The following is a 24919-nucleotide window of genomic DNA, read 5'->3' as shown; positions in this document are numbered from 1 at the left end:
TTTTAAGGGAAATTAGCCCACAAAATATAACTGCAGAGCAAATATAGTTATTCCAAACAGCTATTAGCACAGTGCCATACTGCAGCAAGGACAGTGTCACGTATATTAAAGAACACTTGTTCAGTACCTTCCTTCAAAATCTCAGAACCCTCATCAGTAAGAAGGATGCTCCCTAATATCCATAGAAAAGTGAAAGGCAGTTGTGTTGTGGTTTTTGGAAAATTATATGCAAATCAGTGCAATTGACAGGGTGTATACACCCCAGGAAACCTGGGCGAAACCCGGTAATCTTTTCATCTGGGATAAAACTGGGAAAAACCCTAGAATTTTTTAAAATTCTGGGAATTTTTCGTAGTTTTAGTTTCAAATTAAATTTTTGTAGTTTCAAATCATAAGAACTGATACTCCAATAAAGAATTTTACTTTAGCCCACTACTTCAGAACAGTTTTGATGAACATGGTGTCATAATTGTTCACATTTTCTAACAGGCCACTGGAAAATTTTATGAATAGTGGTTTGAAAAACATTACTTTCAAGGTAAATTTCCTTTTACACAAGATGAATTGTGTTACCCTTCTGAATGCGTGATGAATTTCTTAAATACAGAGCATTTGACTCTCATTCAAAGCGTAACACTTTGAAGACCAGCCACTTAGAAAAATTTAGGGCCCAGAAGGCCAGACATTTAGATCATCATTTAAAATTTTATTGGCATATTTGCGTTTGATGTACCTTAAAGGGTAACACAACCAAAAAAGACCAATATTGTATGTGAAAGCTTTTCTTTTCTTGTAACCATACTATATGTGCATTAATTCAAACTATGAACTTTTCCTGTTTGCGTGTTTGCACTACTTAACAGCAATGTTAGTATTGGCTGACTGCATCACTTGTCCAATGCTCTGAGTATCTGCTGTTATTTGCTGGTGAGGTAACATGACGTGAGCTATGATTGGCTGACAAAAGCATATCGCAAACTCGATTTCACTGCTTCGGAAACTAACATGCTGTGTTTGGTGGAATTTGTATTTATACTTTTGTAACATGAAAATATACAGCATTAATGTTGCTGGCTATCAAAGATCTTTCCAAAATGCATTTTTTTTTTTTTTTGCTGGGTTTTGATTCCTAAAGTGCCGAGAAGTTCTACGCTGATGTATAAAACATTTACCATTCAAAGGACTGGTAAGTTTTATAGTTCTGAGGTCAAGTACACTGTCACTTAACACAGAGAAAGTGTATTTTCAGCCAGAAAAATGTGTATTTTCACCAAAAAAAGTGTATTTTTAACTGGGAAATATGGAATTTTTTTCCCTGTCTGCATATATCCCCTGAATTGAACAAGTCCCTGTCCCTTACGGTTACTTGTTACTGTACTGAACAGTTTTTTGAATGCTGTGCCATAATTCTGGCGTAGAAAACATGCCAGCTAGTGCTACTGATAATTTACATGCCTCCATTAGTTTCCCCTTAACTGAAAACTTGTTGATGAAAGTTTCTCGGGTCTCCAGCTGGGTGATAGCGTTGATATCTCGCAACGTTTCGGGAAGTGTCATACTACCCATCTTCTGGCGAAGTGTCGAGATTCGTGGACAGCGGGCTATTTATATGCGTGGTCGCCCCCCTCCGCTGGAGCTGATGGCTGCAGTGGACCAGCGGCATGCACACGGTGGTGCGGATGGCAGTCGCCTCCAGCGACTGTGCTCGGTTCCCGGTGTAAGCCTTCTGTCTGTGTCCGCAGCGGAGGACGTTGACGGGCGTGCTCCCGACGGATTGCCACTATCGCAGGGTTCCATGCTGCACTGAGTTGGTATCCCTCATCTCTGTTGACCAGATTGTCGCGAATCCTTATTTCTGTGGATTCTTTGATAACACTTTCCCAGAAGTCAGATGCTCGGCGCAGTACCTTCGTGTTTTCGAAGTTGAAGGTGTGTTCTTCATTTACGCTGTGTTCTGTTATGGCTGATTTTTCTGTGTGACCTGGTCGCACACATCTGATACGTTCTTCGCAGCATTTAGATATGCAGCACTGTGTTTGCCCAATGTATTGTTTTTCACATTTGCATGGTATGCTGTACACTCCTGGTGTGTTAAGGTTCAGCGCATCTTTGGCAGAACCTAGGAGCTCCCCCGTCTTCGGTGGTGGTCGGAGAATGGTTTTGATATTGCATTTGCCCAGAAGTCGTGCAATTTTGGCCGAGAGCGGACCCACGTACGGAAGGAATGCCAGTCGTTTGTCTTCTTCTTCTTCTTCATCATCATCTTCTTCTGGGGTTCTCACTGCTTCCTTCTTCCTTTTAAGCGCCCTGTTGATCTGCGTTTCACTGTAGCCATTTTGGCTCAGCTCAGATGGTAGGCTCTCTTTGTCACAGACGGTGTGCGCCCTATGTACCAGGGTGGTCAGTAGTGTTTGTCTTTGTGCTGGATGGCGGCAGCTTGTTGCATGAAGGTATAGGTCTGTGTGTGTCTTCTTCCTATGTACTGCATGGCCTAGTGAACCATCTGCCTCCCTCTTAATTAAAATATCAAGGAAGGGGAGGCATCCATTTTCGTCCATTTCCATTGTAAATTTGATGTTTGGATGGATGCTGTTCAGGTGTTCAAGAAACTCATATAGTGCCTGTTTGCCATGTCCCCACACAACCAAAGTGTCGTCGACATAGCAGAAGAAGTGCATCGGTTTCTGTCTGGCAGTTTGAAGGGCCACCTCCTCAAAATGTTCCATATACAGGTTTGCAATCGCAGGAGCCAATGGGTGCCCATGGCCACACCGTCGATCTGCTTGAAGAATTCATCATTGCACTGAAAGTAGGTGGTTGTTAGTGCGTGTTCGAAGAGGCTGACTGTTTTTGGTCCAAAGTGCTGGGCTAAAAGTGCCAAGGAGTAGTTGAAGGGGCACTTTCGTGAAGAGCGACATCACATCGAAGCAAGTCCCTGAGTATTTTTATGAATTCGGCTGAGTTTCTCACATGGTGGCTGCAGTGTCCCACAAGGGCTCTGAGCAGTGTCGCTAGGTATTTAGCAAGTTTGTAACTGTGAGAATTGATGGAGTCCACAGTTGGTCTCAGAGGTATCCCTTCCTTATGGATCTTGGGGAGTCCATAGAGGTGTGGTATCGCTGGCGCTCTGGGGCACAGCCGCTTCTTCATTAGCTCAGGTAGGTCAGATTTCTTCAGCAGAGCTATCGTCTTTCTACTCATCGTCGGGGCTGAAGCCTCTTGTAGGCCTCGTCTTGTAGCAGAAGGTTTATTTTCTGCCGGTACTCGGCAGTACTTAATAGCACTGTAGGGTTCCCTTTGTCCGCTGGTAGGATTGTTATATCAGGGTCATCTCTTAGGCACGGGAGAGCTGCTCATTCTTCTGCAGATATGTTATTTTTAGGTAATCGAGATCTGTTAATTATTCTGCAAGTTTCCCGTCTGACTTCCTCTGCTTCTTCCTTTGGAAGCCCTCGTATTGCTTCTTCCACGCCGCTGATAATGTCTTGTTTCGGGGTCGTTCTGGGGACGGGGGGCAAAATTCAGTCCTTTTATTGAGGACTGCTATTGTGGCAGTGTCCAGTTCTTTTGCAGTCAAATTGACCGCGGCTCTGGTGACATTCATCTCCTTTTTTGTCGTCTGAGTCCCGGCTAGTCTGCCGAATTTGCCGATTTGTTTAGATGTAGAGCCCCATTTTTGTTTCTCACTGTTGGAGTACGTGCTGCAGTCGGCCCATTCCCACAGATATGCTGGTAATGTCGTTGCCAGTTGTAGGTGGCATGTGAGGAGGGTGCGTGCATTCCTATCAAGTCCTTTCCAAGTGAAATGAATGTGCTCCCTTACTAAGGCCATGCCTGCTCGTCGTAATGTCCGGTCGGTCTTCTTAGATTTTACTGGATGTCGAATCACCGCAAACCTTGGCAAGATGTTCCCATCTTGACAGCGTTGTAGGAAAGCCAGTGTGCTGACAAGTTTTGCTTTCCTGGTGCGTTCTTTCTGCAGCTGTTTTAAGCTGCAGACTATTACCTCCCCGTAGAGGTGTCATATATGTGACTGTAGGCTTTCCCGGAGTAACTATTGATGAAGGTTTCTCGGGTCTCCAGCCGGGTAATAGCATTGATATCTCACGACGTTTCTGGAAGTGTCATACTACCCATGTTGTGGTGAAGTGTCAAGATTCGTGGAGAGCGGGCTATTTATATGCGCGGTCGCCCCCCTCCACTGGACCTCTGGTGGCTGTGGTGGACCAGCGGTGTGCATGCTGTGGTGGGGATGGCGGTCGCCCCCAGCAGCCGTGTTCGGTTCTCGGTGTAAACCTTCTTTTTGCGTCCACGGCGGAGGACGTTGACAGGCGCGCTCCCGACGGATTGCCGAAGACAGAAGATTTACACCGAGAACTGAACAATGTTTTATCTGACTGTGACATAAAATGTTTGGAATAAAATATGCTGACTAATTACATCAAATTATAGAAAAGAAGTATTATATCAATAGCCACAAACAACAACGTAATTATACTGTTGAGAGAAAAATTATAGGATGAGTCTTGGGGAGATTTTTACAAGTCATATATTAAGTCATTCTTAAACATATTCCTACAGCTCTTTGCTTATTGTTTCCCCCTAGAGCAAGCATGGGTAAAACTGAGCAGAATCAAGGATATGAAATTATTTCATCATCTGACACAAGTGCATAAAACTTCTAAACGAGATTATTGATTTCGCTCATCACTGTCTGTCTTCAGACAAGAAACTAGAAGGTAGCTCATAAGCACATTGAGAGAACCAAATTTTCAGATAATGATGTAATATTGACAATATAGTTTCGTCAATGGGTTTATGGATGAACTACTGCATCCTCTTATGATTTGAATATACCCAGTGTCAGTTAGGAGTAGTAATTTCCTTTTTCAATTTTATTTGTTTGAGCTCAACCATAAACCATTTAAATAAGAATTTTAATAATAATAGATGTCTCCATCACCACTGAAATATGATTTTAGTGTATATTTCCTCAAAGACTTAAATATATTGCACTTACAGTTACAAGTGAAATGGGGATAAGCAAATCACCTCTAATTACAGTCTCATTTCACTCCTTTCAATCTTTCAAAAGTTTTTGAGAGAGTGACTTGTAATAGAATATTGGCTCATTTTTCTGAGCAAAATTTACTACTTGCCTCACACTTTGGCTACCATAAAAAAGTTATGACATTCCTCTTGAACTGGAAGAAACTTATCTTCATAACAGAAAGCATAAATTCATAATGACAGATCATATCACACGTATGAAACTGTAAGTTTGAATGGGGGAACATAGCATGTGAGGCCCAATAAATATTGGTGCTTGGTCTGTTCTTTTTCTTAACCTACATAAATAATCATCCAATGCCTTTGGTACAGCTCAAAAACTGTAATGTTTACTGCTGATACAAGCAAGGTCCAAAGAGCCTTACCACATATTGCTCAGATGAGAAGGTGTATGGGTCTAAAACTGGTTCAAAGCAAAGAGCTTGAGTCTTAACCACACAAAGACTGATATTCTACAGTTTCAAACAAGTACAAAAGGTCTAGAACCAGAAGTACACATTAATGACCATACACTAAATGAAACACTGTGTAAGATTCTTTGAAGTCCATGTGGATAGTAAGTTGAAATGAAGTCAGCACATAGTTTAACTAATCAAGAAGTTCAATTCTGTATGTTTTGCTCTTAAGAGTCTTGCTCATTGTGTTGACTAAAGACAAGGTATTGGCTACTCTTACATGTTTCACTCCCCGATGTTTTACATTGTTTTCTCCTGGTACAGTGTAACTAAAGTAAATAAAGTATTTCTTCAGTAGAAGCAAGCAATAGGAATGTTGCACAAAGTAGATAACCACGTAACATGAAGCATTGTCTTCAAGGAAGTGGAATCCTTACACTCACTTCCAGTAATACGCTCCATAATTTTTGTTGCTGATAATAAATGAAAATCATTTAAGCTGAACTGTTATTTCCACAATCATAATATAAGACAGAAAAGTTATGTTCCTGTAGATGTACTTAGGTGCAAATATATTCAGAAAGCACCCATCTACCATAAAGTAAGACCTGGAGTCCTTACACTCACTTCTCAGTATATTCATTCCATAATTTTTGTTGCTGATAATAAAAAAAAAAAACCATTTCAGCTGAATTGTGATTTCCACAATCACAATACAAAACGCAAAAATAGTGTTCCTGTAGAAGTACTTTGGTGCAAATATATTCAGAAAGCACCAATATACAAGAGCAAGACTTTTGGAATCCCAGCAAGTTTAAAAGCAACTTAAAGCTTTCCACAAATTATCTGATTATTTAGCTTCAACAATTGAAAATTTCTGTTAACTACCGACAAGTTGCAATGTTCAGTTTCAAAGCTACTTGAGAAGTAGTAGTGTATTGTGAACAGGTCTGTATTGTTACAAATGTAGATAATAATTTTATTTGAAAAACAGCATCACAATGAAGTAAATATTAAGCTTCTGATGTAAGATAAACAGCAGCTGTTTGATATTACTGAGGAAGCAGTATCTTTTTCTAAGTAGTATCTTCCCTTCTGATTTTTTAATTGTATTTAGCTGGCATAAGCACAAATAGTATTAAGTACTATATTGTTAGTTTATTGTTCATACAGTGTATCTGTGTTTTGCTTGACTTTTGTTAATGTAGACTTTTGCTCTTTCCACATCCTGTAGGTTCTCCTTATTGATAGAATCCACACAACACGATGAATGAATGACTAAATGCACACCTCTTGAAAATCATCCCCACTTGTTAAAAAAATATTTGTCTTCTAACTTAATCAAATGCATGGAAAAATGGTTATTTCCATTCATATTTATTCATTATTGTAAATACAGCAGCTCAGCAATATAAATGAAAATTTATAATCAGGGTATTTTCCATTATGTCTCATTTGGTGACATCTTGATTTGGGTTTTCTTTATTTCATCTACATCACATCATGTAAATGATAGTATAGGTTTTGTGCATAAGTCTACAGTACATGATTTTCACCAAGCATTAGATAAGTTTTATTTTGATTAAGAATTTCTGTGCATTCACATTTTTTTACCAAACCCTCATTTGTCTGCAAGTAAGTACACTTTCATGTGATCTTATTCTTCCATTTAAAGCAGAACACATCATTCAAATGTTCAAGATCTGTTAATTAGTGAGAAGGTTGAAAATCTCAAAACTGATCCAGACTGCGCTGTGGGGATGGGATTTTTTCTAAATCACGTCTGAGGCATACATGGGGCTCAATGCCCTTCAGACATGCACCATATTCAAATTTGTATATCCTTTCAAATTTATATCATGACAGTAAATTCATTTGGTGAACATTATTGTTATGCATTTTTGTGTATTTAAAATTATTTCAATGACATCCATCCGGAACTTGGCTTCATAAACCTGGGGGTGGGGGGTGGAGTGGATGGGACATCTTGTTCACGGTCTATACAATGTTTGCAATGATTATAGAGCACTGGCAACAAACTATTGTGAGTATTATTCTACATTGTTCTACTTTTACAGGTCAGGTGTCAGCCACTTTTAAAGAAGAGCACTTCAAGTAGCTCATGTGCCAGTCTGAGTAGTAATATGAGTGCCACCAGCCTGTCTAGTGCTATTAGTGAAGAACTACAGCGGCGATTACAGGTATTATTACTAGAGTGTATATGCAATTCATGTTTTTAAAAAAATTACTAATAATCTAGGAATTTCATAAAGAAATGTTGCCTAAACTAAGAGCAATGTCAAGGTAAATCATACTAGTTCAGTCTCATAATGGAATAGACAGAGATCAGGAGAGAGGTGGAGGAGTGTGCCTTTCACTCAAATTATAAAAGAATTTCTGTGATTGGTAGTATATTCTTGATGATTTTGAAGGGTATTCATTACTTGAGAGAGTTAAATAAAAATTGTTTGTACACACATTGTTATGAAAATAGCAGATTATATAGCATAACACACTATTTGAGTGCTAGCATTACTCTACGAGGATAAGACTTTCCGCACATTTACAGACAATGAATGCTTTGTTAAGCCCATCAATGTAAGTGGGAAAAGAAGAGTTAACAAAATATGGTCATGGTGTTATGTATTTTTAGATTTACTGAAGCTTTCAGGAAACAGTGGATTAGATAGGTGTGGGTGCTAAGTGTCATTATGTGCTTCACACTAAAATATCAAAAAGGTGAACCTTATATGAGCTGACATTGCTCTCTTCACAAGTTTCAGACTGTAATAATAACAAAACACGTTTTTAGCAGTAAATTTAGAAATTCACCAAATAGTGGAGACACAGAGACAGCAAAAGACACTAAACAAGATTGAAAACTTTGCTAGTTCGAGGATGAATTGTTTTTTGAGATTGCTTTATGGCTGGTTACATTTTACCAGCTGAATGCACTGTGCATTCAGAAGGATTTGTCTGGAAGTTAGCAAAGTTTCCAGTCTTGTTGAATGAAGACCTTTTGTCACTGTTTGACCAGAACATGATGGTGTGGAGCCAGTTATGAAGAAAATAATTTTCAGTCTGATTTATGCACCTTTCCACAACTCAACTCTTTTACTATTTGATGAGTTGTTACCTTTACTCCTAATGTATCACATGACAGGGAGGGCACTTGTCTTCTTTTGTTGACCATTCTGTTTTTGATTCAACAGATTGAAACCAACGCCATTTTAATCCTGCAGCCACTATGAATCAAGATAGAAAGGAATTAATGACATTAGTTGCCAGTGCATATTGATCTAAATCACTGGGGAAAGACAGATACTGTGTATATAATTAAGGCAAGGATGACCAATGATCACTTCATTGTGGATACACACCACAATTGGATTCTTACAGGAATTGGCAAAATTCTGCATGTAATGAGAATAATAGGCAAGGGGCATGCTAGGGTAGTCTGTGCAGTTGTGATGATCACTGTGTCCAGAGGGCACAGTGGTCAGTGCATCCACCTAGTAAGCAAGAAACAGCAGTTCAAAGCCCGGTCTGCCACAAATTTTCAGCTTTCTTCATTGGTTTAAATCAATACCCAATGGCAGCTAATGCCATTTATTCCATTGTTTAGACTGAATATTGCATTTTCATTTTGTTCACTGCAGCTGCCAAAAGTGTATTCTTGGAATCTGATTGTAAGTTATTCCAACTTCTTACTTGAGAGTTGCAATGGCATGAAAATTTGTGGTCCCTCAATACTGTAGTACCCTACCCATTACCAGAAAAATCAAGCAATTCTTGCACAGCTGTAACTCTAGCATGGCAAAGCGAGTATTCAGCATTGTAACTGTTGATGCAACTTCAGTGCATAAATTTGATCAAAAAACTGAGCAGTAGTATGCACCTGAATTGTCCTTGATTGTGTTTATACAGTAAAGGCAGAGAGACCAATGCGAGTATCCAATATCATGGCATGCATTTTCTTTGTTATGATGAGACACACTGATAATCACATATCTTATAACTATGAGAAGGGAAGTTGCTGCTCACCATAAAACAGAGATGCTGAGTCGCAGATAGGCTCAACAAAAAGACTCACACAATTATAGCTTTTGGCCATTAAGGCCTTCGTCAACAATAGACACACACACACACACACGCGCGTGTGTGTGTGTGTGTGTGTGTGTGTGTGTGTGTGTGTGTCTATTGCTGATGAAGCCAAAAGCTATGATTGTGAGAGTCTTTTTGTTGTGCCTATCTGCAACTCAGCATCTCTGCAATATGGTGAGTAGCAACTTTCCTTCTCATAACATATACACCTACAGTTAAGAACAAAGACATTTAACATTGCTTGAATTTACCAGCTACTGTTAGAAACTGTGTTAATACAGGTAAGAGCATCATTTTCACTAAAAATATTTATATGCTGTAGATATAGTTACCAAAAAGAAACAATTTTAGTGTATTACTGGTAGAAATTTTGGACACAGTTGTTTTGTGGGAGAAATTTATCATGACATTGTTATAGTGCCACCAGAGCAGTGGTGCCACCAGAGCAGTGGATCTGTGGGTTCACCAACTGGCTCACACTAGAATGTAATTTGTGGCAGAGGCATCACAACTTCAGGACTTAAGTAAAACATAGTAAATACCCTCTGCAGTCATTCATAATGTATGCTGACAAAGACAAGACACCTTTAACACTGATAGACAGCATTTTTGTCATGTCTTATCGCAGTTATGGGACCTGTGATTGAAAATTAAATCAGTTTTTATCCATCAGACCAAAGTTCTTTGACATGCTTTGCTCTGTGTATCATAATTCTTGAAAACATCAGACTTTGGGTATTCTTCTGTGGTTTGGTTTAGTTGTACTGCCTTCTCTAAAATTGGTTGAATTACTTACAAGGAATTCTCATGTGTGACCCTTGGTTCAGAAAGAAACTTCCCAGAAATGACAGAGGTTTAGCAACATTGCCGAATAGTCGTGCTGCAGTGTGTCAGATTGTGTTGCATTACATTAGTTGCCACTTGTGACTCTGTATTTAGAGTTATAACAACAATTGTAGTAAGTGACTGTTTGTTATTCTAAGTTCGTGAACAAACTTGGTTTTTATTAATTCAAAAGAAATGCTATGTACCTCTGTAAGCAGAATAAATTATATTTATTACATCTGAGGAGAGTTAGTTTTGAAATAGAAACTTAATTTTGTAGCAAATAAGAGCTACAAAATTAATTTTTGATGTAAGGTTGGTGGCCAAGAAAAGAAATGAGACTTCCACATACACTCTTTGATGAGTGTTAAATTTCTGACAGACTGGTTAGGAAGATCACATCACATGATCGTTGCTATTTCAGTGATTTGGAGAGAACCAATAAATCTCACTACAGACAGTTCTTTCTGTCTGACAGAAATATTTGGAATCATCAACAAAAACAACACAAAACAGTTGTGCAATAACCAAATTCCCCATCTTCTGTAAGACTTCTGTGTGCACTGTAGTGAAGAATTACTGGTACCAGCACCTCCTGACAATGTGACAGTGAGTGAAGATGAATACAGTGATGAACATGCAAAAGACAGAAGACAACATGTGGACAGTGATATGAACAATGAATCATCTGCTAAATATTTCATGTGTCAAGTGTAAACTCTGATTCTCCATGCTGTCTCTGAGCTAAAAACGAAGTATAGATATAAATGTTCTCAACAGCTTTGGGATTGTGATTATTAGGTGGAATTAACTGTTAAGTTAAATGTTTAAATAAATTTTGTTTACACATGAGATTTGAAGATCCTGACTTTCTGAATGAGGCATCGGAATGATTGCGTCACAACTCAGAAAAATAGAGTTCGCACCTGAGCAGTAAAATGCATCATACATAAATTTTTGTGTCAAGGATGCTGTGCAGAATAAAGTGACCACTGCATCATGTAATCAATGCATATCATGACAGGTGTTGACTTACTAGCATCAAACATGATCCTTAGTTCAATTGCAGTGAAACCACTGGATAATTCAGTACTGTGGTTCACCCAACATGAGAGCCAATTTGTCTTGGCCCACATCAACTTGAACAAAACTAAATACAGTTATGTGGTGGCTGCAAATAATGAGCAAATGGCTGTGGAAGTACAAGACATCCTAGCTTCACTTCAAAGTACTGAAAAACACACCTCTATCAAACATTCACTTGTAACACACTTGGCCTAGTTGAAGCTAAGCAATTTGAAAAATTACCCCACACTGCAGAAAACAGTGACTGCATGCTATCTCAACTACTTCATCATCTTTGCATGTTCACAGGCAATGTGTTTGACAGTGATATTCTGTGGAATATTTGGTTGTTGCACTCACCTGCTAATGCAAAGAAAATACTCACAGTTTGTGCTGGTGATCTCATACTCTCACTCAAACTGCTGGCTGAAAATTCAAGATGTATCCATCAATAGTATGACAACTGCCTCCAGCAAGACAGAAACTTCTCTGAAAGCATAAGTAACTTAAATGTTGTAAGTAATCTGTGGCTCGACAGATGCAGCACCCTACATGTGTGTCACAATGGCAACATTCTTCCAGCAGAAACAAGTGTTTGTACTCACCAGGGAGAATATTTGTTGGTATCACAAAAAAATTGGAGCTGAAACTCGGCTGTGGTGAGCACCCTGTGACAAGGGAAAAGTCACTGAAACCAGTAGCAATGGTTACTGATTTCAAACCAGACAGCTGTCAACTCTTCATAACAAACACTACTGAGCTGCAATTTCTCATTAATACCAGTTCTGATCTCTCAGTTTACTCTTATTCTCATCTTCTGTGATGGAATATTGATGGCAGTCACCTGTGTACTCAAATGGATCTTCCGTCAAGACTTATGGCTACATCAGCTTACACCTAAATTTCAATATTTCACAAGAATTTGTATGGAGATCATTTGCCAATATGCTGTACCCAGCTATTGGATAGGTCCTCTTATCTTTTTACATTCTTCTCCCAAATCTTTGCAATCGATGCCTGCTGGATTATATAATATGTGCCTCTATGCAATGCCAACTGTGTTGCTGGCATCAAAGTGGTTCACCATACAACAGCATGCTTTGCCATTTCCCTGAAGTCACCTGTCAATTGCCTAGCCAGCACTGGTAAGACACTCAGTGGTGCATTACATTGTCATTATGCCAGGACCACCAGTTCATGCATGGCCTCATTGTCTGTATCCAAAGAAACTAAAGACTGCAAAGCAAGACTTCTCTTTATGTTAGCACAAGGGATCTATCTACTTCAAATAGTAGTTGGGCCTCTCCATTCCGTATAATTCCTAAGAAGAACAATAGATGGCACCCTTGTAGTGTCCATCATCAGCTTAACTTCAGAACAACACCTGATTGTTTTCCCATGCCTCAGATGGCACCTTCTCTCCTACCCTCCGTCTAAACTGCAACACTTGACTGTCCGCCACTCCCACCATACTATCCCTCCCCCTCTCCGCTCCAGCCTCCTCCTTACCCCCACCCAGTCGCCAGTCCCACCATGCACTGGTGGTGCTGTTTCCAGTGTGGTCTCAGCTCTCTGAGACTGCAGACGTGTGTGCAAGTTTCGTTTATGTGTGTGTGTGTGTGTGTGTGTGTGTGTGTGTGTGTGTGTGTGTGTGTGTGTGTGTGTGTCTACTGCTGACAAAGGCCTTAATGGCTGATAGCTTTAATTGTGTGAATCTTTTTATTGTGCCTATCACGACTCAGCATCTCCGCTATATGATGAGCAGCAACTTTCCTTCTCTGGTATTGTTGCAATCCATCCTGGATTTTCCATAGAATGAACCACTTGTTCATTTTAGAATAAAAAAATGCACATTTTGAACATTATTAAACCTGTCTATACTCACTCTTTCTTTAAACTGATGTTAACATATTGCTACCAGTAAGAGATCCTAAATGCTATTTTGAGAATAAAATTTTCATACTGCAGACAACGGCATGGAATACTTATCATATAGATAAATATGCCACTGTGTCAGCAGCTGCAAGTGCAATGCAGCACAGCATACCTCCACCAAAAAAAATTATTTAGTCTCCATAGGAAATAAACGTAACTGATTTTAAAAATAATTTTGCTATATTAGCCACATGTTTTACACAGTTACCTATGAAGGTCATGAGACATGAAATGTCGTTAGTTACATTTCTCAATGAAAACTATATGTTTGGGTTACGTTAGTGATATGAGACTAGAAGTGCTGAAATTATCTATTTTTAACTGAGCCTTTTCCTCATGAAGTGAACATCTCAAATTTTTTGACTGAACAGTTCCCTCAAAATATTGGTTACTCTGTGAAAGTCATGATCACATGCACCCTGCAGTGGCACAGCTGTATAGCAGGATGGTAGAAACTTAATGCTTTCAGTTGTCAGAATAAGATAGTGTAGGTAATTTATACCTTCAAGTATTGTATCTCTGGCTTCTAGTAGTGAAAATGAAATAAGTCAATAAATTCATTTCTAACCCACAGTAAATATTCATAGTTATTTAAATAATCTCATGCTACATGCTCATGAATGAATGTTGAAAATATTGATACTGCATCCTTCATGAGAAAATACTCTGCAATAAGTCCCCACTGATCTGTAGTTGAAATAGATCAATTTTCTGACATGGCGCTACCAGAATTGACAGTAACTTGGGCTTCTAGTAGAATGACTGAACCTAAATCTCTCTCTTTGTTTTTCTCTCTCACGCATGCGTATGCTCGCGCGCGCGCACACACACACACACACACACACACACACACACACACACACACACACACACACACACAGAAATCCAAACTTTGTGCCAATTTATTTTATTGCTTTGTGAGTAATAGAAAAAAAAATCACAGTCAAAACATTGTGTGTAAAGTACTGGTAAATAAGTGAAGTGAATGCTACTCTTTCTTCATTTTAAAAAGACTGGTTCCTAATCATAATCTTTCTTTTACAGCAAAGGAAAGTGGAAGATTTTTGCTCCCAGGAACTCAAAAGAAATAATAAACCATCAATCAGTATTGAAAAGCGACAACAACATGAACAGGTTAGTGGCTATTTTCTAACATTTTATAAGTTTGATAACAATCCAACTGTATGAAATAGTCAAAGTTTATAAACAGCAGGTATAGGAATTTTTGTTAGTTTCTTTGCACATAACTATCAGTTATGAAATTTTTCTGCATCAGTTTGAAGAGGTTGGTTTCCATTTATCATGATAGGTGCAAATTAAGACTGAATTAAAGTAAATACAATCATTTATGATGAAAACAAAACTAACATAAATTAAAATGGACTTTTTTCTTTGAAAACAACCTCGTCATTTCATCTTCCTCCTGTGTTCCTGGAAGGAGGTCCTCCATTATGCTTGTGGCAGGACACAAAACACATTGCAGTAATTGGTCTGTGGTCTCCTTCTCTCTCCTGTTCTCTCTACTCACACAGCATGGACTCTGCACAGACACTTCACTTCTTCAGTATGACTCTGAATCTTGTAATATTTGTGATGTAATTCCAGTTATCTGCTGACTATCATGTATTAAAGATTGAATACATGTGTTGTGTTCTTCATTCTGTAGACTGGCTTGATGCAGCTCTCCATGCCACTCAATCTTGTGCGAGCCACTTCATCTCCGAATAACTGCTGCAACCTACTTCTTTCTGAATGTGCTTAATGTATTCATCTCTAGGTCACTCTCTGTGATTTTTATCACCCACACTTCCCACCAGTACTAAATTATTGATCCCTTGATGTCTCAGAATGTGTCCTATCAACCGATCCCTTCCTTTGGTCACGTTGTGTCACAAATTTGTTGTCTCCCCAATTATGTTCACTACCTCCTCATTAGCTATGTGATCAACTCATCCTACCTTCAGCATTCTTTTTTAGCACCAAATTTCAAAAGCTTCTATTCTCTTTTTGTCTAAACTGTTCATTGTCCATGTTTCACTTCCATACATGACTACACTCCATTGAAATACTTTCAGAAAGGGCTTCCTGACACTTACATGTATACTTGATGTTAACAAATTTCTTTTCAGAAATGCTTTATTTACCATTGGCTGTCTACATTTTATATCCTCTCTACTTCAGCCACCTTCAATTATTTTGCTGCCCAAACAACAAAACTCATCTACTACTTAAAGTGACTCCTTTTCCAAACAAATTCTCTTAGTACTTGATTTAATTTGACTGCATTCCATTATCCTTGTTGTTTTTCTTTAATTGATGTTCAATTTATATCTTTCTTTCAAGACACTGTCCATTCTGTTCAATTGCTCTTCCAAGTCCTTGCTGTATCTGATAGAATTACAATGTCATCAGCAAAGCTCAAAAGTATTTATTTCTTCTCCATGAATTTTAATTCCTGCTCCATTTTTTTTGTTTCCTTTACTGCTTGTTCAATATACATATTGAACAATGTTGGGGATAGGCTGCAACCCTGTCTCACTCCTTTGTCAGTCATTGCTTCCCTTTCATGCCACTTGCCCCATATAACTGCCATCTGGTTTCTGTATAAGTTGTAAGAAGTGTTTGTCTCCCTGTATTTTACCCCTGCTCAGTTCAGAATTTCAAAGAGAGTATTCCAATCAACATTGTCAAGAGCTTTCTCTAAGTCCACAAATGATATAAATGTAGGTTTGCCTTTCTTTAACCCATCTTCTAAGATAAATCGTAGGGTCAGTATTGCCTCGCATGTTCCATGTTCCTGCATTTCTCTGGAATCCAAACTGATATTCTCCAAGATTTGCTTCTACCAGTTTTCCCATTCATCTGTAGAGAATTAGTGTTAGTATTTTGCAGTCATGATTTATTAACCGTAGAGAATTAGTGTTAGTATTTTGCAGTCATGATTTATTAACCTGATTGTTCAGTAATTTTTACACCTGTCAGCAACTGCTTTGTTTGAAATTGATACTACGACATTCTTCTTGAAATGTGAGGGTATTTTGCCTGTCTCATACATCATACATTTCATGTATGTCAATAACTGACTGATTCTTACAGATCAGATTGTTTTTGGAACAGAACTTAAATTCACACAAAAATTCAGTTAAATTTTGATTGTGCACTGCACATATTTTTGAGAACAGACTAATTTAGTAGTATTTTTCTAATTTATTTGATACCAGAAATATTAAAAGATTTACTTGGGCAGATTTTTGCGAGAGAGTCCTGTATGCATGCTTAGTTCTTCATTTTGTATACATGTCAAGCTGTACAACCTTTATTGGAAGACAGGAGTGAACACAGTGGATAGGGACAAAAATGTAATCTGTAGGAGACTGCTTCATTAGACTGACCCATCATAGCTGATAAGTGGTGATTTGCAAATGTTGTTTACCTCATTTTGATTACAATGCATATCAGACATTGTGATGTTGCACATTTATCCCTGTCTGCCCATACAGATATATGCTTTCTGTAATTTCTCTAAATTGGAGGATGGTTCCTGTAAAAGGGCAAAAGCAGTTGGTTTTCCCAATATGAGCTTATGCTCCATTTGTATGATCATAAGATAAATGGGGCATTGAACCCTAATCTTTCTTCCTTTATTGTATATGACTCAGGGTGTCAGACTAGCTTGGTACAGGCAGCTGAATGCAAGCACCTGCCTATGTTTTAATTAATACTTAATCAATTAATATAGCCACATTAAAACATTAATTACATCATGAACATTCATATATTAATTCCACGAATGACATTTATACGCTAAGTGCAAGAGTATAATACGCACCAGCAAATTATTTTGGCAGCTTTAGATTTTCAAATGTAGCAATAAAGTGAATTTATTAAACCCACAACAAAAGAGCAAACATCCATATGATACAGTAACATTGGCACACTGGATAGAGGTGTTAGTACCTTAGTCTTTTATCTGTGGGCTGCTATTCCTCACAAATGTTAGCTGGTGCAATGCTAGCTAAATAGTGCAGTTTCATCAGTAGCAGTGTAGGATGTAGGAATTCTGTGACCATGTAGCATCATCTCATTGACAGTCACAGACAACATTTTTGAATGTCTGCTTAATGTCTGCACCAGGCACGAGTTTTGAGCTGTTGCTTGCCACAAAATTAATGCCCTCCCTTTCCTCAAAATTGGGTAACTGCTTTAAGTGTTAGCAGGTGGGGCTATATATGCATCCAAACATTTGTTTGTATAAGATAACTGATTGTGAGGCATTGGAAGTGCAGTCACTTTGTGTATTGCCTAAAAGACTCTTCTCTGGTCTTATGTATGTTTTTACAATATTAATTGTACCAAAGAAAGATTCAGTCAATAAAACTATAAATTGGGCAGAGCTGCTAGCCAGCTCTTACCTTCAGGAGGTGAAATGTGTTGTACTGCTGATGTACACTTATGAAAGTGACAACACTATCCTAGCTTTTAGAACTATTAGTTCCTTCCTTGGGGAGGAGAGGGATGGGTTGGGAAGCTTAAAAAGAAAGTACAATTCATGCCGCCTCCAGGATGAGAGTCTCAGTGGGCTCTGTGTAACCTACCATATCTTTCTTAACCTTCCCAAACCCATCCCTCTCCCCTCCTCAAGGAAGGGTTCTGAAAGCTACAATAGTGTTGCACAATACAGATGTTTGAGAAAAATTATTGTGTATCCCATGCTGCTGTAGAATTATTTTTAGCATTAGTCTGAAAATAAATTCTGTATTTTTCTTTATTTTCTGTCTCATAATTAACATAAATTATTATATTTTACTAAAATTATAGAAGTTGAATAAGAATATGAAAGAAAAAAATGTATACTGTTATTTAAATTTATCACTGAAAAAATATAAAATCTATATGTGCAATAAAATGAAATGTATTGTACCTGTATTTTGTAGTATTGTTACCTTGGACCAGGTATGGGGTTTCTTTGAATATATACACTCCTGGAAATGGAAAAAAGAACACATTGACACCGGTGTGTCAGACCCACCATACTTGCTCCGGACACTGCGAGAGGGCTGTACAAGCAATGATCACACGCACGGCACAGCGGACACACCAGGAACCGCGGTGTTGGCCGTCGAATGGCGCTAGCTGCGCGGCATTTGTGCACCGCCGCCGTCAGTGTCAGCCAGTTTGCTGTGGCATACGGAGCTCCATCGCAGTCTTTAACACTGGTAGCATGCCGCGACAGCGTGGACGTGAACCGTATGTGCAGTTGACGGACTTTGAGCGAGGGCGTATAGTGGGCATGCGGGAGGCCGGGTGGACGTACCGCCGAATTGCTCAACACGTGGGGCGTGAGGTCTCCACAGTACATCGATGTTGTCGCCAGTGGTCGGCGGAAGGTGCACGTGCCCGTCGACCTGGGACCGGACCGCAGCGACGCACAGATGCACGCCAAGACCGTAGGATCCTACGCAGTGCCATAGGGGACCACACCGCCACTTCCCAGCAAATTAGGGACACTGTTGCTCCTGGGGTATCGGCGAGGACCATTCGCAACCGTCTCCATGAAGCTGGGCTACGGTCCCGCACACCGTTAGGCCGTCTTCCGCTCACGCCCCAACATCGTGCAGCCCGCCTCCAGTGAATGGAGGGACGAATGGAGACGTGTCGTCTTCAGCGATGTGAGTCGCTTCTGCCTTGGTGCCAATGATGGTCGTATGCGTGTTTGGCGCCGTGCAGGTGAGCGCCACAATCAGGACTGCATATGACCGAGGCACACAGGGCCAACACCCGGCATCATGGTGTGGGGAGCGATCTCCTACACTGGCCGTACACCACTGGTGATCGTCGAGGGGACACTGAATAGTGCACGGTACATCCAAACCGTCATCGAACCCATCGTTCTACCATTCCTAGACCGGCAAGGGAACTTGCTGTTCCAACAGGACAATGCACGTCCGCATGTATCCCGTGCCACCCAGCGTGCTCTAGAAGGTGTAAGTCAACTACCCTGGCCAGCAAGATCTCCGGATCTGTCCCCCATTGAGCATGTTTGGGACTGGATGAAGCGTCGTCTCACGCGGTCTGCACGTCCAGCACGAACGCTGGTCCAACTGAGGCGCCAGGTGGAAATGGCATGGCAAGCCGTTCCACAGGACTACATCCAGCATCTCTACGATCGTCTCCATTGGAGAATAGCAGCCTGCATTGCTGCGAAAGGTGGATATACACTGTACTAGTGCCGACATTGTGCATGCTCTGTTGCCTGTGTCTATGTGCCTGTGGTTCTGTCAGTGTGATCATGTGATGTATCTGACCCCAGGAATGTGTCAATAAAGTTTCCCCTTCCTGGGACAATGAATTCACGGTGTTCTTATTTCAATTTCCAGGAGTGTACATAAAAGGTAATCAGTGTATTATAATTTGTCATGTCTGCATAATATTCCTATAAATCTGCAATAGAATATGATCTATAGTATATTTAAATACTGCCCTGTATTTGTATCTACAGCTTATGGAGGAATTCAAACTAGTACATCAGAAGATGTTTGCAGGCTCTACACAGGGTGTCAATGATACAGATAACAGTGATTCTAAAAAAGAAACAGACAGTAGTGGATACACTGTTGAGGTTTGTATAATGGTCAACTTTCAATTAATACAGTAACTAATTAATGTGTTCTACTTAGCATTGTAGTAGTACTAAGAATCTTCTTTCATTCTGCAAACTCTGGCTACCATCTACAATATATATAACAGTCATATTAGTCAGTACTAATGGAAATATGAGTTGGTTTGAGCAAAAAGCTTCAAATCATGTGAAAAGGTTGTGTAACCTTGTTACAATTCTTCATTGTGCTGCCGTTTCTCTTTCATCACTATATTTTCCTCTTGCTTTCATCAACATTTTCTTCTTGCATGCAGATGAAACTGCAGTAAGCTCCTAAGCAGCCTGCGAGCCTGACTCAGATTTGAAGAAATACTAAAAGAACCCACATGTAATTTCTCAAGACACTTCCAGTCTTTCTTCGAAGACTCTGTCTACTGGTATGGTGTCAGCATTATTTAAAGATCCTTTTTCAGATTTTCCCAAATAAATCTCAAATTTTATGAATGTTCAGTCTGGTGTTATCTGTTTCCTTAGGCATATGCAGTGGAGAGCTATTTTTCTGGTAGAGAATGACTCTGTCTTCAGCTGATGTGGGCATCAACAAAGAGCATCATATGGATAATATGTACCACCTGCCTGGATCCACTACTTGCAAAATTTGCTTTGATAACCTCATATCTGTCATCTAACCTAAACTTAAAGAAGTTTTTAACACATCAGGTGCTTCCCTTGTCATTGCACCTGTATTTTTAACTTGGAAACTGCACAAGGACTTCACATTTCTACATTCGATCCTTTATTTCATTCAGCAGAATTAATCTATGTCAATACAAATCTTATCCAAGGTAGTCTTTTTCTATACTGTTTCAGTAAGATCCTGCATATGCAGTCAGGATGGCAATCCTGAAAAACCTAGAATTCTCAGAGAATTATATTTCACCTAGAAAAATCAAGGAAATCTTTGGAATTTTCATGAATTTCACAAAATCTGAGGGAATTCAGCACTTTTACTCGTTTCAGACCCACTGGCTACAACTCTGTACAGTAAATTTTACTGTCTCTTAGAGAGAACAGAAATATTTTTCCCCAGTGGACACCTCATGTACACATTTGTGAATGTTCAGTCTTTTTATCATATACAAATGCTGCTAACTGTTGGGCTTCACTATAAAACTATCAACAAGTCAGTGTAGCAGTACACAGCAGCATGTGGCTGCCAGAATATATGTAAGTAGTTGGTGAGCTATATTCCACTGCATAAACAAATATTTTTATTGTTATATTGCATGGTAATTTTTGAAAGACCAGTTTATTTATTACAACAATGAATATTTAAAAACTAGTTATTTTATTTCACTAAAAGAAGCATAGTGTACAAAATACATTTTGAAAACGGGTACATATTTTTGCATAAATCTTGCATCTAAAATCATTAAAAATCATCTAAGGGCATTACACTTTGAGAAAATTTATCTTGCTCCAGAAAAATCAGGTCTGATGGGGCCTGTCTCGTCTGTATTTGGGATAATTGCCTTTGCCTGCAGTTGAAACTTCCTTGCAGCTTCTAGCATTTCTAACCACGACATAGACTCCCTGTTATGCTTTAAAGATAAAGTTTTCCAATTGATATTAGCCTGCAGCAGCCAAAGTCCACTGCTGCAAGTTTCTTGTTGTTAACTGGCAAGTAAAATCAAGGTTGCATTTCATTACTGTGATTTGTTATTTAAACACGAATGTTGAAGATTGTAAAAATTAAATGTAAAGTTGATAAAAATGTACAATCACTTGATTCTTGCAAGCCCGCATGAAGCAGTCATTGGTCCATGAATCAATTATTGCATATTTATTTATCACTGTTCCTCCAGTTTTTATGTTGTTTTCCACCTCTTCAAATCTTCTTTCCTTTTTAATCTTCGAGATCCTTTTATTTGGTGAGTCTGTAGATTCCATGTGGGGGTACTCTTTTGCCAACCTCACTACTTTTATTTTTGTCTTCAGTAGAATCTATCTGGCTTTTCCCTTCTTTTTGGCTGTCTCATAATCCTCATCATAAAAAAAAAAAAAAAAAAAAAAAAAATATATATATATATATATATATATATATATATATATATATATATATATATATATATATATATATAAAAAATATCTTCAACTACATAGAATGCACCTTCTTTATCTACTTAGTTTGATTGAATGAGGTCCTCATTAGTAATAAGTATCTTTTCTCCTAGCATTTCAATGATAGACTGATAAAGTTACTCTCCAACCTGCAGAAACCATTGCTGATGACTCTGTATTAACAAGAACTGCTTCTTGAAGAAGACTGTCACAGTACACAAATGCATCTTTTAAGTGAAATTTTGCGACATTATACATTCAATCTTCATACAATTCACCAACCACACTAATCAAAGAATTGGGAGTCACCTCCATTTTTGAAGTAAAAATGTAAATTTTGTCATTTTCAAACAATTAGCACATACAATGTTTGTTGTTGCTATATTATCAAGGTCTTACCACTATGAAAGTCAGCTGCCGAAAGGAGCCTATCTCTACGCCTGGAGGTGGAAACGTTCAGCTGCACAACAGTTCTAGGCATCTTGCCCTATTACATGTATAAAGAATTTGACAAATCACAACAGGCATACATTTTCAAGAAAACTTACTGCATTTGGTCATTTACTTATTGATAGTTCTAATTATAATATTTGTTGTAATAACTGAAATGATCAAACAGCCAAATAATTTCAGAAATTCAATAAAAGTTCATACAAATACACATATTTTTTCATTATATTATCTTCCAGATCTTATATATATGAAATAATATGACCAGTGTTGAAAAAAATATACGTTAAAAAATAAAAATCAAAGAAAGAGCAGGACTTGATCCAGAAATCCTCTGAATATGGAGTTCCAATGCTAACCACTTGACAGCTACTGTGTGATGATCCGAATGGTGGTTCACTGGTTCATACTCAGCACACAAAACTTCTATTATGATTTTCTCAGGACAGCTTAAGTAGTATGCTTTACTACTTGCACATTGTGTTGTCCTAATAGATTACTAAAGGGGTGCTAAGTTTGAAGTAAATACATGATCTGAACATTGTTGCCTCCCCTTGTTAGTCCTGCCATCTTAAATGTGACACAGGCAAACATTGTTATCTGAAACATTTGGTTTTAAACAGCCTAAGCTAATATCTGTACATTTATACAACAACAAATACAGGTACAAGAGAACTATGTTTAAGCATACTCTCATAGGTGAGAAAGGGCCAAAGAGAATATGCAATACCTTAATTTTTACTTTATCAGTGGTCCTTTTGTATTTTATATTTTGAAGATATTGAACATATGATGAACCTGCATATAATGGATCAGAAGCATAGAGGAACTTTGACTGGAATCTTCGCAAAGTCCCATTCCTGAAACTTGGAGAAGTGCTCCAAATGTTTATTAACCACAGATTCCTCATACGATTTGGTCAGTGAAGGACTTCACATTGTCCTACCAATGCACTCCTCCAAAATGTGGCAGCTGTGTGACAGCCTGGCTGTTATTTGGGAGTGCAATGTCACAAAATAAAAGTTGTGTTTCATTTTATGGCAGGATAACATAGTTCCGCAAAGAGTTTACAAATTTCCTGTTTCCCAGCAGACTTGTATGCTGTTATGAATGGGATAGGACCTTATACTTGACTGAATTTGCAATGCATACATGTAAGAATTTACTTTAGAATGCATCTTGGATGACTGAGAATAACAGTGTTGTTCTGCATAACTGGTCGTCATCTTCATAATTGCTAAAGATATAGATGGGGGAGACCACTACTGCCCAGTTTATTATGCTAGACTTCCATTGCCCATTTGTTTGACATGGCCAAATTGTCTCAGATGGGCCCTTGTTACTTTTTCTTCCAAGGGTGTCTATGCTCCAACCCCTTTCCTTACTTTTTCATTTATTACCCTATCCTTCATAGTTTTCTGAAACATAGTTTATAAGAACTTCATTTCTAGTTTGTAAGGACTTCATTTTGTGGCTTGCAGTTTGTTGTTGACCTGTTTGGTTGTTTGTCCTTTTCTTTTAACATCTTAAACCTAAATGTGAGACTACATTACAGCTGCTTCTTTAAGCTTGCATGGGTTGCACCCTTTCAGAACCTACCCACTACACCTACCCTGTACCAAAAACTTCTCTGTCTACTCTCACTGACAACAAATGCCAACAAGCAAAATGTCTATACTGATTCCATCCTACATCCTGTAGCTGAATAAGATCCTTAAAACAGTTCAAATATTGGGTATCTGTTGACTGTTCAAGTAACTTAAATCTGGTCTTAAGTTGCATGGAATTGAAAGTCATAGGTGGAACTTAAATAATCAAAGAAGTAAGGATAACTATGTACCAGATAGTTGAGATTTGTCTTGCCAATAGTGTAAGTGCCATAGAAATTTCTCCAAGGGGAGGCAAGATTCCAAAAGTGCCATTTTTTTATAACAGATTGGCATGTTTTGATAATGTTAAAAGTAAGCATATTTCATTAGTGTATCCAAACTATATGTTTTGATGGTGTTAATATAAATATGGATGTAGGAAACCTTCAGAAACCACCATATTGATCAGTAAAACATCACTTAACAGCTTAGGATTGGACCAAATAGATCCTCACCTTCCTTGTTTGGCATGTTATTGGGTAGCTAATGAAACTGGACTATAGAATTCATAACTGTTTGGCTCACAAGCCTCAACACGTCAAATGCAGATGTACTGTTGAGATTAAGATGTGCAGCAAGAGTAAGGGCTGTTATTGTGGAAATTGGGGATGGTTATTGGGCTGGTGTACTGCAGCTATATTTGTGCTGTGCAGAGTGTTGGAACTGTCCCTTTCTGTAGCTCATTGGGCTGCACCAGGAAGCGACAG

The 24919-nt window shown here is 38.6% G+C and overlaps 1 protein-coding gene across 1 annotated transcript in view; it reads left to right on the top strand.

Annotated features, from left to right (window-relative positions):
• LOC124789390 (serine-rich adhesin for platelets-like) overlaps positions 1-24919 on the top strand; it is a 371977-nt gene that overhangs the window by 310608 nt on the left and 36450 nt on the right. Inside the window, exons 10-12 of the mRNA XM_047256721.1 lie at positions 7544-7666; positions 14439-14528; positions 19894-20013. Coding sequence (XP_047112677.1) covers positions 7544-7666; positions 14439-14528; positions 19894-20013 — 333 coding nt within the window. The remainder of the gene's footprint in view (positions 1-7543; positions 7667-14438; positions 14529-19893; positions 20014-24919) is intronic.

The sequence above is a fragment of the Schistocerca piceifrons genome, chromosome 3, assembly GCF_021461385.2.
Source record: "Schistocerca piceifrons isolate TAMUIC-IGC-003096 chromosome 3, iqSchPice1.1, whole genome shotgun sequence".
In the NCBI taxonomy this organism is placed as follows: Eukaryota; Metazoa; Arthropoda; class Insecta; order Orthoptera; family Acrididae; genus Schistocerca; species Schistocerca piceifrons.
The sequence above is the reverse complement of the archived record's forward strand: the minus strand, read 5'-3'. Positions and strand labels throughout refer to the sequence as shown.